At 39.5% G+C, this 15309-nt stretch overlaps 1 protein-coding gene across 1 annotated transcript in view; it reads left to right on the top strand.

Annotated features, from left to right (window-relative positions):
* The window catches only part of SPAG17 (sperm associated antigen 17), a 233527-nt gene that overhangs the window by 24397 nt on the left and 193821 nt on the right, over window positions 1-15309 (top strand). Inside the window, exon 2 of the mRNA XM_063106597.1 lies at window positions 15011-15151. Coding sequence (XP_062962667.1) covers window positions 15011-15151 — 141 coding nt within the window. The remainder of the gene's footprint in view (window positions 1-15010; window positions 15152-15309) is intronic.

Below are 15309 nucleotides of genomic sequence, written 5' to 3'. Positions count from 1 at the left end.
GCTCACCTGTTCCCTTGGCATGGTGTCATCCTCACAGCATCCGCTAACAAAGGCAGGGCAGGATGGTGGCGAGGGAAGCCCATTGATCTCTGAGGCAGGGCGTGCATCTTGCTGCCTGTGTCACCTTGATAAATTGCCCATTGTCAAAGCTGTTTTTTTTTTTCTTTTTGCCATCTGCAAATTGAAAGAATTATGCAAAATGGCAATGAAAGAAGCCTCCCAGCACTGAAGCCTATAATTTTAGGCTTCACTGTGTAATTCATTTTTATATCTTGTGTAAAAGGAGATAAATAAGATCCATGTAAGGATGACCCCCAGGGCTCCCCACTGTTAACACTTCCCCATCCTGAGAAGTGCCTCTTTAGCCTTACCTTTGTTTTCAAGCCAGTTCTCTAACTATGACAAAACATTTCCTCTACTTCCATGGTAACTCAATACTTGCAGTACAGAAACTTCTGAAATGCTTTCTAAATGTTTAAATAAGTTCAGTTTCCTGGCTTTCCCTTGTCCTCATCCCTCACCATCATTATTCTCTGTGTTGTTCTTATTGTGTTTTCTGTATAATATGATTGTAATGTGTGGCCTTGGGTGGCACAGACAGTGTGAGTTTCTCAGGTAGCATATATTGAATAGAAATGGAAAGGAAAACCCTAAAATTATATAAACACCAGTGAAAGTCATGCGATTTCTAGAAATGTGTATTACTCCATAAATGTACAAAACATTCGAGTTTTGTATAAACTGGTGTAAGATTAGGAATATTGAATTCAACCACCTCTGTCTTCACATCAAATATTTAGGATGCTGAGCAAAGGATAAAGATGGTTATTTTATTTACACTTGTAACTGTAAAGACAAAGCATAAAATATGCTATTGTTTTACTTGTTGTGCATGTCATATGATTTATCACCAACCTAAGAAAAATGTGGAAAAATGTTATATTATAAGACAACCATATTTTGAACCCTTGATATGGAAGTAACTATGAATGTGTAATGTTGCTCTTTATGATGAAGACAATTTTGCTCAGAAGGGTATATGCTTTAAGTTATAATTAAAGTAATGGTGATCTGTTTTGCTGAAGAAACTTTTTTGCTTAGTCCCTCTTGTGTTCAATAATTAAGAACAATCACGTCTAGAGACCAAAGGTTTTGGTCATGTGGAGCAGAATAATTGGTCATATGAGGTCCATATGGGAACTGGATCTCTGGTTATACCCTCATTAGCACCATCTTCAAAGCACTTGAGGAAATCAGCTCATCCTCCGTGCAGGTTCCACATGGAGTCACTGTCACCTATGAAAGGGTGGCTTCACTAAAAGTTTGCTCTCAGCTTCTTTGGCAGCATCTTTTCCTTTGCTTTATCTGTTTATTGGTATCATCGCCATCTCTATCTTATTTTATAGAAGGCTGTGCTCCAGCAAAAGCAAGAGGGTTGAAAGTTGCCTCTCTATTTTGATTTTTAGCTACCGGAGGAAGTCTTTAGAATCACTTAACTTAATTTGGTCAATGAAAGTCTTCAGTCAAATGAAGTAGCATCTGGAAACAGAGCAATCATGTTTGATGTAGTGTTTTAAATTAATCCAGTAGGAAAGATTGTTCACCTTGGCTTGAGCTGAACAAAGTGGGAGTTTGACCGTCGCTTCATTAAGTAATGAAATTCAATTGAAAAGTTTCCTTCCATGTTAAACTACTGTCCTATGTACTACTTGAAGTATACAGAAAGGGGAGGGGCTAGGTCAGTGCAAAAAACAATACAGCATCCCTTCCATGGAGGAGCTTACAATCTGAACACACACGGACTTTTCAAACAAGTGGTTCTCAAAGTGTGATCCGGGACCACATGCATTAGAACACTTGGGAACTTGTAAGAAATGCAAATTATCAGGCCCTACGCTAGACTTACTTAATCAGAAACTGGGGGTGGAACCCAGTGATTTGTGCTTTAACGAGTATGATTCTGATGCACACTACAATTTAAGACGTGCCCTGACGTGGTGACCACCGTGTATGCACTGTATTCCTGGTTTAGTACTGACAATGAGTCTTCATAGGCAGGCAGAGGACACTGTTGGGTTGGGACGTTTAGGGAAGGAGTCACAGATGAAGCAGGAATTTCATCTGGGAGGAAGGCATTCTGAATAAAAGGACCAGGCTGAGCAAGGCAGAGCACTGAGAAAACGTGATACGTATGAGCTACTACAGTTAACCACTAACTAGACCCTTTATTAGGTGCTTTGCACATACTCTCACGGTTAATCCTCACAACAACCCCCAAAATAGTGTTCCCATTTACATGAGGAAATTGAAGCTCAAGAATTTACACAGAGCGATTTGCCTGCAAGCTGTAAGAGTTTAGAAAAGTAATGAAAATATGGTGTTAAAAATATGTTAGGAAGAGAATGCAAAGGGCTTTGAATTTCAGTCTTTGGAGTTTGGACTCTGTCTCATTCTATTCAAGTCTAACTGTTATACAATGAAAATGCTTTCTGTGAGGGAAAAGTGGAATGATGAAATTAATATCTTAGAAAAATTAATAGGCTAGTGATGGGAGAACTGAAAGCTTGAATAGACCCTATAGAAGTTGTTTTTAATAGTCTGGATTCAAGGAAGCTATAGGTTGAACTAGGAGAATAGCCATAAGAATAAAAAGAAAGAGACATATTTTTAAAACTGGGTAAAAAAGCAACTGGAATTGCATATCCAAGAGGAGAATGGGAGAAGATTTGGAGTTATGACCTGGAGAAATGAAAAATTTCAGAAACTGACAAATTTGGTAGCTAAAACTTAGACCGTTTTTACTGTTTGTGATAGGGGAAGTTTTGTTTATTTTATTATGTCATCAGGAATATGGAGAGAAATGAAGAGCTCAATTTTAGACATGCTGAGTTGAGATGATAGTAGAATATCAAGGTGGAAACATTCAGCAAGAAGTTGAAATCATGGACTACAGCTCACAATCTAAGGTGACAAGACCCAGACTTGGGACTTGTCAGAGGAGAGGTGATAGTGGAGGTCATAGGAGTAGCTAAAATATCAAATAGACAGTGTGTGCCAAGGGAAGAACAGAAGGTTGAGAACAGAATTCTAGGGAATACCTACAGGGTCCTTGTTTATGGGACAGAAGAAGAGAAAGAGCCTGATGGTCAGGGAAGAAACAGCCAAAGGAGTAAAGCCAGAATGAGGACAGGGTGGTGTCACACAAGTCAGATCAGGGAGAAGGGCACAGAATGGCAACTCAGGTCTCTTGCCTACAGACACCTAGGGGGCAATAGGGTGAGGCAACCATATCTGGTAATGAGGACATCACCAGCAATCTCCAAGAATACAATGTCAATAGGGTAGATGGTGGTGGTGCTGGTGGTGAGGGAGGGAGGTGGAAGCAAGACTATGGAGTTTAAGGACATTATGGCTTATTGGGGTGTGGGAGTTTCAGGTGTAGGTGATGTGTTTGTGGGAGTTTTGCTACAAAGAAGAAGATCACAAGAGAAATGATTGGTAGAGGGACTGGGATTAGGTGAAGATGGCTATGTATGTGTGAAATAGGGTAGAGAGAAAAGAAGGGATTGCAAACTGGACAGAGAGATGGGAGAATTGAAGGAACAAAGTTATAGAAGAGGTCATTTGCTCTAGTCCAAAAAAAGAAGGGATTTGAGTCTCCTCCTCATCCCAAGAAAAAGGAGCAAGTTCTTCAGACCGGTAAAGGGTGCCTTGAGGTGAAAATGTGAATAGGGGAGGAAACCTAAGCAGGAGAGCCTTGCTCTTCTCAGGAGGTGGAAGTAAGGCCACCATGTAGAAAGAAAGTGGACAAGCAGAAGACATGGGCAAAGAATTCCTTCCACTAATTCTTCAAGTGGCATCTCCACTGTTCCTAAGACACAAGGAGAGATGGAGTCTAGTACAATGCAGATTATCTTACACTATAATTCTTCATTCATCTGTCTCCCCTACTAGACTGTGGGTCTTTTGAGAGCAGAGACTTTTTTCCAGTCCTTTTGTCAACGCAGGAAAGCACAAAAGATAATATAACAAATACACTTGTACCCTCACAAATTTTTTTTTCCTTTTTTGAAATGAACATAGTAAAATGAAATTGAAGAACACTTTGTCCTTACCCCATATTCTATTCCATTCCTTTCTCTTCCTTCCCAGAAGCAAACACTAACATGAATTTGGTGCATATCCTCTCAGCTTATGTATTCTTTTATCTATCCATAAATAATATATACTGTTTGCTGTATGATTTCACTTATCTTATTCATCTTTGCGTCCTCCATTTCTGTGGTAGCATATGCAGCATAGGTACCCACATAGTAAATATTAATTATTAGTGAATAAATTAGGTGAACAATATGACAATAGAAGTGGACACTTCGTACAGTGCTTTATAGTTATGAAATACTTCTACATATAATCTCCTTTCTCCTTTTTTGTATGTTTCCCTCACCAGGCTGATGCTGTTTATGGGTAGTGGTTATGTCTTACACCTATGTATTCTATTCCCAGTGCCATTTCAATATTCACAAATCCTCAGTAAATATTAGTTGAATTTCTGCCTTAAGTATTATTATTTTACTAAGATCCAGATTGTGAGTACTTAAATGCCTTTTCCAGACCATGTGGTTGGAATCAGGACTAACAATCAAGTATTCCGATACTTAATTCAGTGGTCTTTTTATTATACCATTGAAAGAGCTATTGTAAGGACTCTATTAGGGAGTCAGTAGAAGACAAATAATTATAATGAATTACTGCCCTGATGTATCCAATAAATAGACCCCATGTACCTGTGTAATTGGAGAAAATTAAGAAGCATAACCAGATCTAGGGCTTAAAATGTATCATAATCATTGGCTGGGAATATTTTGTCACATGGTTCTTAGCCAGGGTTTGTGTTGAAGGAGGTACGTGAACTATGAGGGTGTGTAGGATTGCGTGAGAGAAAGAATAAGCAGGAAGCAGTTTCACTCAAGTGGAACTGCTTTTGCTAAGGTCACAGGTGACCCTCCTCCCATGGCTTCAGTGACACTTCCCTCCCAGCTCTCCTCTACCTCTCCTTCTTATCTGCCTCCTAAGAACCCCTTCCTTGAAAAAGGAGCAGTTGAGTGAAGCTCCAAAGCAAGTTGCAAGCATCCTCGGAAGAAAAATCTCCGGAACTGCTTTAGAGTGTCCCCCACACTGTAATCTGCCCTCTCACTAGGACTGATTGATCTTGATCCATACTTTTTACCCTCCACTTGCCCATTTTCCTCGCTCAGAGACAAGTGCTCACCACCTCTAACTTTCCCCGAGCAACTCCTGGGTCCCAAGCAACTGGAGAAGTCAGGTTACTGCACAGCACCAACTCTGGGGAGCAAAACTCCTAACTATCCTTGACAATAGCCAGTCAGGGCATCTGATATGGTTAAGTAGACTTTACAAGGAAAAGGTCTCTTAAGAAACTCATTTTCAGATACCAACATTGTTTGCTAACTTTCACACTCCTATCTTAGCCATTTTTGTGTATCCTTTAGTTTTACATCATACACACTTAACCATACTAATTTAATAAATGCTTGTTGAGTAGCTGAACTGCTATGCTTTTTTGCTGAATCGAAGCAGGGCACAGATTCCCTGACACTCTTCCTGCTCAAGGTACATTCTTGTAGTTTTTCTGACACAGCCCCAGGGCGTTGTTAGAGAGACCCCGTGATTCCTACTAGCATGAGACAAACTCAACTCTCTAAAAGATTATCTTTGTATGGCCCTTCTTTCTCACACCATAATTTGGAGATCATATTTTGGATCTAAAAATCAGAACACATAGTCAGACTAAGAATTTCTGTCCTGCTTCTAGGTATTAGAGACAGCATGGGGGATGTTCTTTTTTGCCAAAATATTACCAGTTCTTGGACATTTTATTGAATTTGAGGGGGAATAGGATAGACTTTGTAATCAGGACAGTCTTGTACCCTTGTGCTAGTCAGAAGTAGCCTTGGGTATTCTGTATTCATTCAAAGTGGACATAGAAATTAACCTCTATCAGTGGTCTTGTAGTAAACAAATTAGTGAGGACATTTGCATTAACTGCAGGAAATGAGTTGTCCATGAGACTTAATTAACCATGCAACATATATGTGACACGGATGCTTATTAGAAAGAGTATTAGTTGGTTATTTTCTTTCCTCTGGGTAGCTCTAGTGCCAAGGCAAAACAAATTCATAGAACATACCACAATGCTTAGTGGGTAAATGTCATCTATGCTAGAGGAAGGAAGATGGAAAAATGTGAAAAGGGCTACATTGGAGTAAGTAATGAACTAATATCGAGTCTTAAAAATATATCTTAATTTTTAAAATGGAAGATAGTGACTTAACATTGAAGAGACTTGAGAAAAGTAAAAGAGGGTCTCGTGTTTGAGCAAGGAGTTGATGAAAGGTTGTAGCTTTTAATATATGATGATGAAAGGAATCTCCTTTCTTCGGGGTGAGTCCCTGATTCCAATTTTACATTTATGGAGCAATTAGCAGAACTCCTCTTGGCTTTTCTTGGTCTCTCCATCAGAAGAATGTCTCTGATATGTAACATTTGTTTGAAAACCCAAAGAAGCTTGTTTCCTTTTGAGGTTTGCCTTACTTTTTATGTTCTGAAGTTCATTTTGGACCTCAGATTTTGCTCCAAGCCATAAAACTGGTTGGATTGTACTAACATAATGGAGCCGTAATTTTAGCCAACTGTTGGGGGTGGGGAGATAGTTAAGGTGTGTAGTGGTTTCTGTGGTTTCTCTGTGGAGTAGAATTCCCTGCAAAGCTTTTCCATGTGGTGTTTTAATAGCTGTCTTAAAACTCTCTGATGCATGGAGCAAAACCGAATTAGGCTCATGTGTTATATTGGTGGGATGGGCCAAGGACTCTGTGAAAAACGAAAGAAAAACAATCAAACAGCCTAAGCCAGAGCCTGCACTGTTCAAAGAAGATCCCCAGGACATATCCAAATTCAAAATTACAGAAGCAATCTCATCCTTTAACCCAGTTTTGCAGACTTTCTATGGAAAGTTAAATTATTTATCTTGCATATATTAATATTTTATCTTTGCAAGGTGCTTTAGAATTTACAAAATGATCCTAAGTATATGTGTTCATTACAGCCCCTCCACAATCTTTTAAAGCTTGTATTATTAGCTTCCTTTTTTAAAATGAAAAAACTGAGTCACAAAGATAAGCCTAAGGTCACTTGGCTAAGAAACTACAAAGGCAGAATTTGAGACCACTTCAGAGCTCTGCATCTTTACAACAGAACTTCAATAATTTTAATCACTGATCAGGTTTAATGTTTATGAAGTCAAGGCAAACCAGCCAGATAGTGTATGTATGCACAGGAAAGCTGTTCCTAGACTACTTGATTCTCATCAGTGAGTATAAGACATGTACAGTGTTGTCTAAACATCAAAGGAATGAGCTCTTTCTCTCATTCAAATGCTCGGTAGTTCAGAGGCATGGTTCCTTCCAAAGTGCTGAGTGTGGCTGATAAAATGCCACATACTCAGTCGGCCTTCCCATACTAAGCATGTGTAAAAATTCTCTTTAGTGTGTGGTTTTGGCTGTTAAGTTCAAGAAACATTTATTGAATGCTGCTATATGCCAGGCACATGGGCGAAGTAGGAAGTTGTCTAGGTGGTGTGATTCTAGGGGAGCTTTTCCGTTGGCTCAGCCCGCTGCCTAGAATACCAACATTAGCAGGGCATTTCTTTAGGTTATTCCAGGAGTTGCTGGGATTCTTTTTGAAAATGCAGATAGCCTGGAGAGAAGAAATACTTTAAAATGGTCCTAGTCTCTAAAACCTTGGGGTATATTTATTTATCTAATTAGAGAATCAACTACTAAGACCCTGAGTTGAATAGGAGGTGGTGATGTGGGTAAATTTTATTCTACCCATGAGAAGGGAGTGGCAGATTCTGAAAAGGTCTGTAAGGCACCCTGGGGAGCCAGAATATAGAGGCAGGCCAGGAAGCCTATCTTACCTGGAAAAAGGGGTACATTAAAGCTATATCAAAAATAAACTACAATTCCTTTTGTTTTTATTTTAAGAACTAGCCATGCATGATATGTGGATTTTACATCTGGATCCACAAAATTAACCAGGTTAATATTTGTAATTCAGCAACCAAACAACCGATCCATTTTTGTGTTTTGTTTTTAAGCCAAGCAAGCAGGTCCCCATCTCCAATGAAAATGAGTCTGGTGCCGTTCTCTTCCCCATCTTCTGCATGGCTACCAGAGCTTCTCCTCTCCTCAGTCATCCGGGGTACAGAATCTAAACCTCAGCATCTCCTCATTTGACTCTGATTTTTTTTTTTAATGGTAGGTGAGGGGTTCATGACTCTGACAGATTTGTGCAGGATGCAAAATGCCTCCTGCCACACTCACATTCTCTACCATAGTTCTGAAAAATTATACACCTTTAGAATTTTAAACATCACATGTTCCTGATTTTGGTCCTCTCTTCCAAGGGCCTGAAATATTTTAGAAAAATGTCAATTAACAAATTTCTTACAAAAATTATTTTACAAACTGTCATTCAAATTAATATTTACTTTTTTATGATGCAGCTGTTGACATTGTTTGATTTTTTTTTCTTGGTTCACCCATAAGCTCTCCATACTTGAAGCATCATGTATGGAATAATATGTTTGTTCTAGTGACAAACAAGAGCAGAAGCCCCCAAAATGTTATCTATCATGATGGCTATGACTATTGCTAGGTGCTTTGCTCAGAAGGGCTTTCTGTAGATTTTATCATTCAATCTTTGCAACATTCCCAAGAGGCAGGTACAGTCATCATCTTCATTTGGACATGATGCATAGAGAAGTCAAGTAACTTACCCAGGGACACTAAGCTGGTACATTGACAATGGAGTTGAGGCAGTCTGCCTACTGAGCCCAAGCTCTGAATCACTATGACCTGTGATTCTCCTGTGGGTGGGTGATGTTTAGGGACCTCTCATGGCAATTGCCCCAGTGTAGAGAAATGGCCAGGAGGAAAAGAGAGCCCTGGAGTGGTTTGTGCCTGTTTCTCCCACAGTGGCCTCTCTCTACTTATCCTTGTCACCTGCCTTTCATAGAGCTCATTTCAAAGGATAATACTTAAGGCTGGGTTATACCTGAAGTAGCATCAGCAAATTCACAAAGCATACTGCTGCAGTGTCGATTGGGTTGGGAGCATTGTGCAATAGATAAAGAGAATCCGTTTTGCCCTCTTCAATATTTTCTCAGAGACAGCATTGGCCTTTCCAGTCAAAATCATCTCTAAGTCAGTCTTAGACACACAGATCTTTGGATGGAGGCTGTGATGTGCTGGTAAATGTTTAGTAAAATGTGTTCTCCAGGAAGAAAGCTCTGGTTTGCAGTGTTTGCCATTGCCCTACTTTCAATACTCCCACTCTGACAGATTTCAAGTTATTAAGGCAACCTCACTGAACAGAACTGTGGGGTGGACAAGGCAGTGAAATTGCTGCAGGAGGCAGCTGTCAAGTTGACAGCTCTCCCCCAGATTCCGGACCTCGACAACTCATATCATCTGCTGTTTCACTCTCTCTCTCCTCTCCCCCACTCCACCCTGGTATTCTTCCACCATAAATCAAGCTCATAAGATTTTCAACGGCACCTTGAAAGAGAAAGGAATCTCAGTACTTACAGCCTATGGGTAGCAGGCAGAAGGGAAGAAGCAGCAAGACATCAAGGTCCCCTTTGATGGGAGATAGGAGACAGCAGGAGGAACGAGAGAGGGAAGCATGGCTTTACCGTCAGTGCACATTTGTGTACCAGTCTTTGGCTTTGTCCCTCCCACTGGAAGGAGCTGCTTCCTTCTCCTACCATCTGGTTGCTCCTCTGACAGATTTCACTCCAGGGAAACTTGTCTTAGCAGAGGAATGGCTACAAGGCCTAATTCACTAAACCCTTTTTACGGACCCCTGGCATGAATCACATTAGATCACATGTAGTGTGTTCTCCTCCTAAAGAACTTCAGGGCTATGGACTGTATACCATGCACAGTTTCCTGACCTGCTACGTTCTAGTGCTTTATGATTCCAAGGGTCAAAATCCTCTCGGTGTCCACGTGTACTCACTGTTGCTTTAAAATATCAATCAAAAGGTACCTACACGTAGAGTGCTGCTCTATTTCCCATTCACTCCTGTGCACCACGAGGTGAAAACCATAATTTATGACCTCACGAGTTTACAATGCACTTGAGAAAATGTGACAGCTGTATAACCAATTTCTAAATAAGGATTTTTTTTTTTTTTTTTTTTGGAGGCTGGCTGGTATGGGGATCCAAACTCTTGACCTTGGTGTTATCAGCATCATGTTCTAACCAAGTGAGGGAACCAGCCAGCCTCTAAATAAGGATTTCTTATAATAGCATGATGATAATATGTCAAACTTTACTATTTATAATAAATTGTGAAGAATATATAATTAGAGAAGAGTTTATAATAAGTACTTGTTTAGTAAAGACAGTAAAGAGAGATAAGAGCATATCCTGGTCATTTATATTGTTCTTGTTTGTTATATAACAACATGTGCCCATTTTTTAACCTATATTTTCAACTTATTTTACAGTTAGAATTCCTTTTTAACAAATACAATTGTAGCAGCCAGTTCTATGTAATAAAAATATTTCTTCTGCTGGCCAAATGCCCATGCTAACACTCTTTTGCTAATGGAGATCCAATACTCCTTTTTGAAGGAAAAACCGAGTATGAGAAAAACATTTACAAATCCCTGTCCATTTGGCAGTAAATCTACTTAACAAAAAAGCTATCCTTTTAGCAGGGTATTGATGTAAAATACAGGCTTGCATATCTGTAGAGTGTTAAATAGCTCTTAATAAAACCTGACTTTTTAAATGTTGCATCTATTTTATTTGAGGCTTTTATACATCTTCTAACAAAGGGGCTAACCACTCACTACGGTTCATAGAGCTCATCAGCCTCTGATCAGCTCGGGATAGAGAGCCATGGGGATCACATCTCTGTCTCTCAGGACCCCAGGCCTGTGACATGCTAGCAAGGGCAGCAGAAGAGCGCAGGCATGTCCTATCATTGTTTTTTCCCATAACATCCTATTATTTGTGCTAACAGAAGGGAACAATTACAAAAGTGACTTTTCATTTGTTTTTGAAAGGGTTTTTGTAATATATTAGACAATGGAGTGCCTAAGTAAAATTTGGAGAATTGGTAATACTGTATGTGAAAGAAAAATAGTTATAAATCTACCCAGTGTCTCTGGGACAGTAGGCTTATGTGAGGCAGCCAGGTTCTATGCATTGGCATGAATACTTTCTTGCCTTAGGAGACTAGTATGTAAGTGTTTGGGTTAAGACGCCCTCCTGCCAGGCTTCAAATTAGGTGAGACTGGTAAAGTAAATAAAAGGTAATGGATTGTGTCCATACATGACTTCATTCCATCCTTTGAATGACTTTATCAATGACTTCAAGGGGGTGAGCCTCAGCAATAATCATGCACGATATACGCCTCCAGGTGATAGAAAGCTGACTTTGTAAGGTGTTTGAGATGTGCCAGACCAAAACCCTCTTCCTTTATAATGGATACATCCAGTGTAGTTTTTCTAAAATGATTCATGTCTTCCTTCTCTCAGCTCATGCTACTAATTACACCCACACTTCTTGAACTGTCTTAAACAAACTCACCCATAGGTGGGAGCATTACTGGACCCATGGGTGTGGTCAATCGGGTTGCACTCATTATACTTTCATTTCTCCTCCATGGTCAATGTTTGTTTCCTTTATACTAAATTGCTCTTGTTTCCCTGTGAACTTAAATTTAAGGACTTTATTTAACTGCACGTTGGGGTGAGATACGAGTAGAGGGTGTTTTTAATAGAATTTTCCCAAATCTAATTTGCTTCCGATTTTTTCCAAAACAATTTCCTATTTCTAAAATTGCTGACAGTTGGAGGAAATTTGGAATCTATGGTTACCCTAAAATACCAAGAGAAAGATTCAGAAATTACACTTGCCGAGCGTCATTTATTTCACTACTCTTCCCAATTGGACACGGAGAAATGACTTGCTCTTCATTAGTCGAATATTGTGCATCTCCTAGCATCTCGCTGCCCCCTGCTGCACCTTGCGGTGAATGCAGCCTTCTCTGCAGGCGTTCTGGGTTTTCATGATTACTGTGTGGCCAGTCCGTTTCAGGCACACTCAGTTTCTGGCAATGTGATTAGACACTAAACCATAACTCTGACAAAGACCTCCATGGATCCTACTTTGCCAAATAGATCCAATTTCTGGGGCAGTTGTTTGGTGGTCATATCCAGGGTCAGATGGGAAACTGAGCCTGATCTGGACTCTTAAGACTCCTTCAAATGGAGAGACAATGGCCTGGATTCCCAGCAGATCTCAAAAGTTCTGAACAAATCTGGACCTGCTCTAGCCCAGGCAACCTGTCCCGGGGTGACCTCAGGATCCCAGAAGTTTCAGTATAGTGCCAGGAATTGGAGGAACAGTCCTGTGCTAAGATGTGTCCTGGAGCAAAGGACAAGAGCACTGGGCTTCAAGAGAGAGAACCTTGGGAAATTTCTTTAACTTCTTTGATCCTTTGTAAAAATATCATTTTGAAAATACTGATCATATGATGTTTTAAGGATTTAATACATAATCTGTTTTTGAAGGCTATGTAAACTTTAACATGTGATCTAAATCTTCATCTATCAGTTTCTATGGCCGAAGTAGTCTATTAGATGCAATTTAAGGATTATGGAAAGGCATTCTGACCTCAAAAACTTGCTCTCAAAACTGTTCTGAAATGATCACAAAGTTGTAAGCCTCGTGTGTGGTCTCCATGAGGTTCTGCCAAAATATCCTTGAACAAGTTGTTTAACTTTGTCAGACCTGTTTTTCCATCTATAAAGTATTAGTGCACTATTTCATAGTGTTACTTAGGGATTCAATGAGATATCATATGCCTGGCACAAGGGAGATTCCCTGGAATTGTTAGTTCCTTGCTCCTCCCCACTTCTTCCTTTTTCTGGTCTGAAATGACCGACACCTGTCTTCAACACCAGATACTAACGGGTAGGTAGGTGATAGACTACAATGCCCTCTTTCTGAATTGTCTGTAAAAGAGCCAAGAGGCAGACTTTTCTTTTCACTTTTAGCTTTCAGATATTACAGGAAACTCGCAGTGGGGAATGGGAAAAGGCATAGAGTTGGTCATTAAAATCTTCAGTGTTGGAAAGTGTAACTGCTGGGAACTTCAAGGTATTGCCTATTCAGGAACTATGTGTACTTTATTGTGAGAATGAAAGAGGTCTCCTTTAATGATGACTAGAGTTGCAGCTTTGACTAAGGGAGCACACAACACAAAGGAGAGGCATCCGATGCAGGAAAGCTCATTTTTTGATAATGGATTTTTTTTCCCTAAAGAATACATTATAAATATCATACCTTTTTAGAATCAGAACGTTTAAAAAACAGATGCTCAGTCTTCCTATGGCAAATTCAGACAAAAAGAATGTTTCAAACTCAATATAACAGAGGAAACCATGCTTTGTAAGTGAAATATACATTTTTATACTTTTACATGTGGTTTTTGTTTTGGTGATAGCATTGAAAATTAAATGGGCCTCACTAGGTAATAAGTTTCCATGAAGGAAAATAAGAATGTAAGAAAAAGGGGGCCGGCCCCGTGGCGCACTCGGGAGAGTGCGGTGCTTTCCCACCACGGGTTCGGATCCTATATAGGAATGGCCGGTGCACTGACTGGCTGAGCACGCTGCGGGCGACACCAAGCCAAGGTTTGCAATCCCCTTACCGGTCACAAAAAGACAAAAAAAAAAAAAAAAGAAAAAGGAAGAATTTGTGTTAAACTTTTTTTCTCCCACCTATACCCTAGTTCTGTCATCTACCTGGTTATGAACTGTACAGAAACCAGAGGGAACCACATAAAATTATGCATTTTATTAAATTTGTATAATCCTTTCAAATCTTCTTAGATGTTGTCTTAATATCCACTGAGAGAGTTTTATTCTACTTGAGTCAGATCTCTAGAGAGGAGCTAGAGGGAAACTTAGATATTGCCCTGCCCAACCCCTTTGTTTTATAAATAGGGAAACTAAGGCCCAGAAAGGTCACATGGCTAAAGTGCCCTCCCTTATTATCTCTCGTTTCAAATGTCTTTATCATGTCTTCTTGTTTCATCTCCCCCTATGATCGTTAGTGTTCCAAAGCACAAGTCTTGTTTTGCACAAGTGGGCCTCTTTCCTCAGCACCACACAGTGAGCTCCACCCTTTATCTCCCCCAGAGAATTGCTTCTTCCAGAAAGAAATTATTATTATTATAAGCAGAGAGAAAAGAATTACTTAATGAGATTATTGTCTTAGTAACTTACTTTTTAAAATTATTTGATGCAAAATTTCATGTACATGTGTAATGTTTTAATCTACGTCTTGGGAAAGGTGAAAAAAACCTATTTGTGAGTTAGCAGTGAGTTTCTTGTGTTACACTAGGAGAAAAAGATGTGTTCCAGTCTTCGTTTAGTAACTCATTCTATTACCCAACATTTGACAAATATTTTTTGAGCTCCTTCTGTATTTCTAGCACTATTTAGTCTTAGGATATACCAGGGAACAAGACAAAGATTCCTTTTGCTTTTAAGACTACAACTTAAGGTATATTTGGGACATAAGAACGAACTATTGCTTTCTAACACCAAATTATTCTTGGACAGCATTCTAGTAAAAGTGTCATTTTAAAATTGTCTTCTTTAAAATAAAAGGCCCGGTTTCTAAAATAAATAAATAAAAGCTTTTGGTCACGTTGCATGAAATTTGGCACAATACTGCCGCCTTGCGGTTCCTTCAATCAGAGAACCACAGACCCTACAAGATCAACTCTGTCTTTAAGGTAAGGTTTATAGGAAAATGATTGTTTTTCAGGTGAAGGCTTTGACACAAAATCACCTAGTCAGGAATGCTTAGAATCTAATTCTTCTGATTTTGAAACAGAATGACTGGAAGGCCTCCATCACTTTTGTGGTTGGGAACCAGACTGAGGACGAGCTTCCCATTCGAGCCCTCACCCTTGCGGTCCAGGTCCCTCAGCGTAAGCTCTTCAGTGTAGTGTCGTGGCAAGACATTCTCCAGCAGGTACCTACCTCAATGTCCCTTGTAGATTTTTTTCAGTTAAAATAATAAAATAAAATTATAAAATAAAACTCACATTCTTGGGTGTTCTATAAATTTTGGTGGATTATTTTAAATAAATATTTAGCTGGAATAAATTGGAATCTTTTAGTATGGAAGAA

The sequence above is a fragment of the Cynocephalus volans genome, chromosome 8 (genome assembly GCF_027409185.1).
Source record: "Cynocephalus volans isolate mCynVol1 chromosome 8, mCynVol1.pri, whole genome shotgun sequence".
Classification (NCBI taxonomy): domain Eukaryota; kingdom Metazoa; phylum Chordata; class Mammalia; order Dermoptera; family Cynocephalidae; genus Cynocephalus; species Cynocephalus volans.
This window is presented reverse-complemented; position numbering and strand designations above follow the sequence as displayed.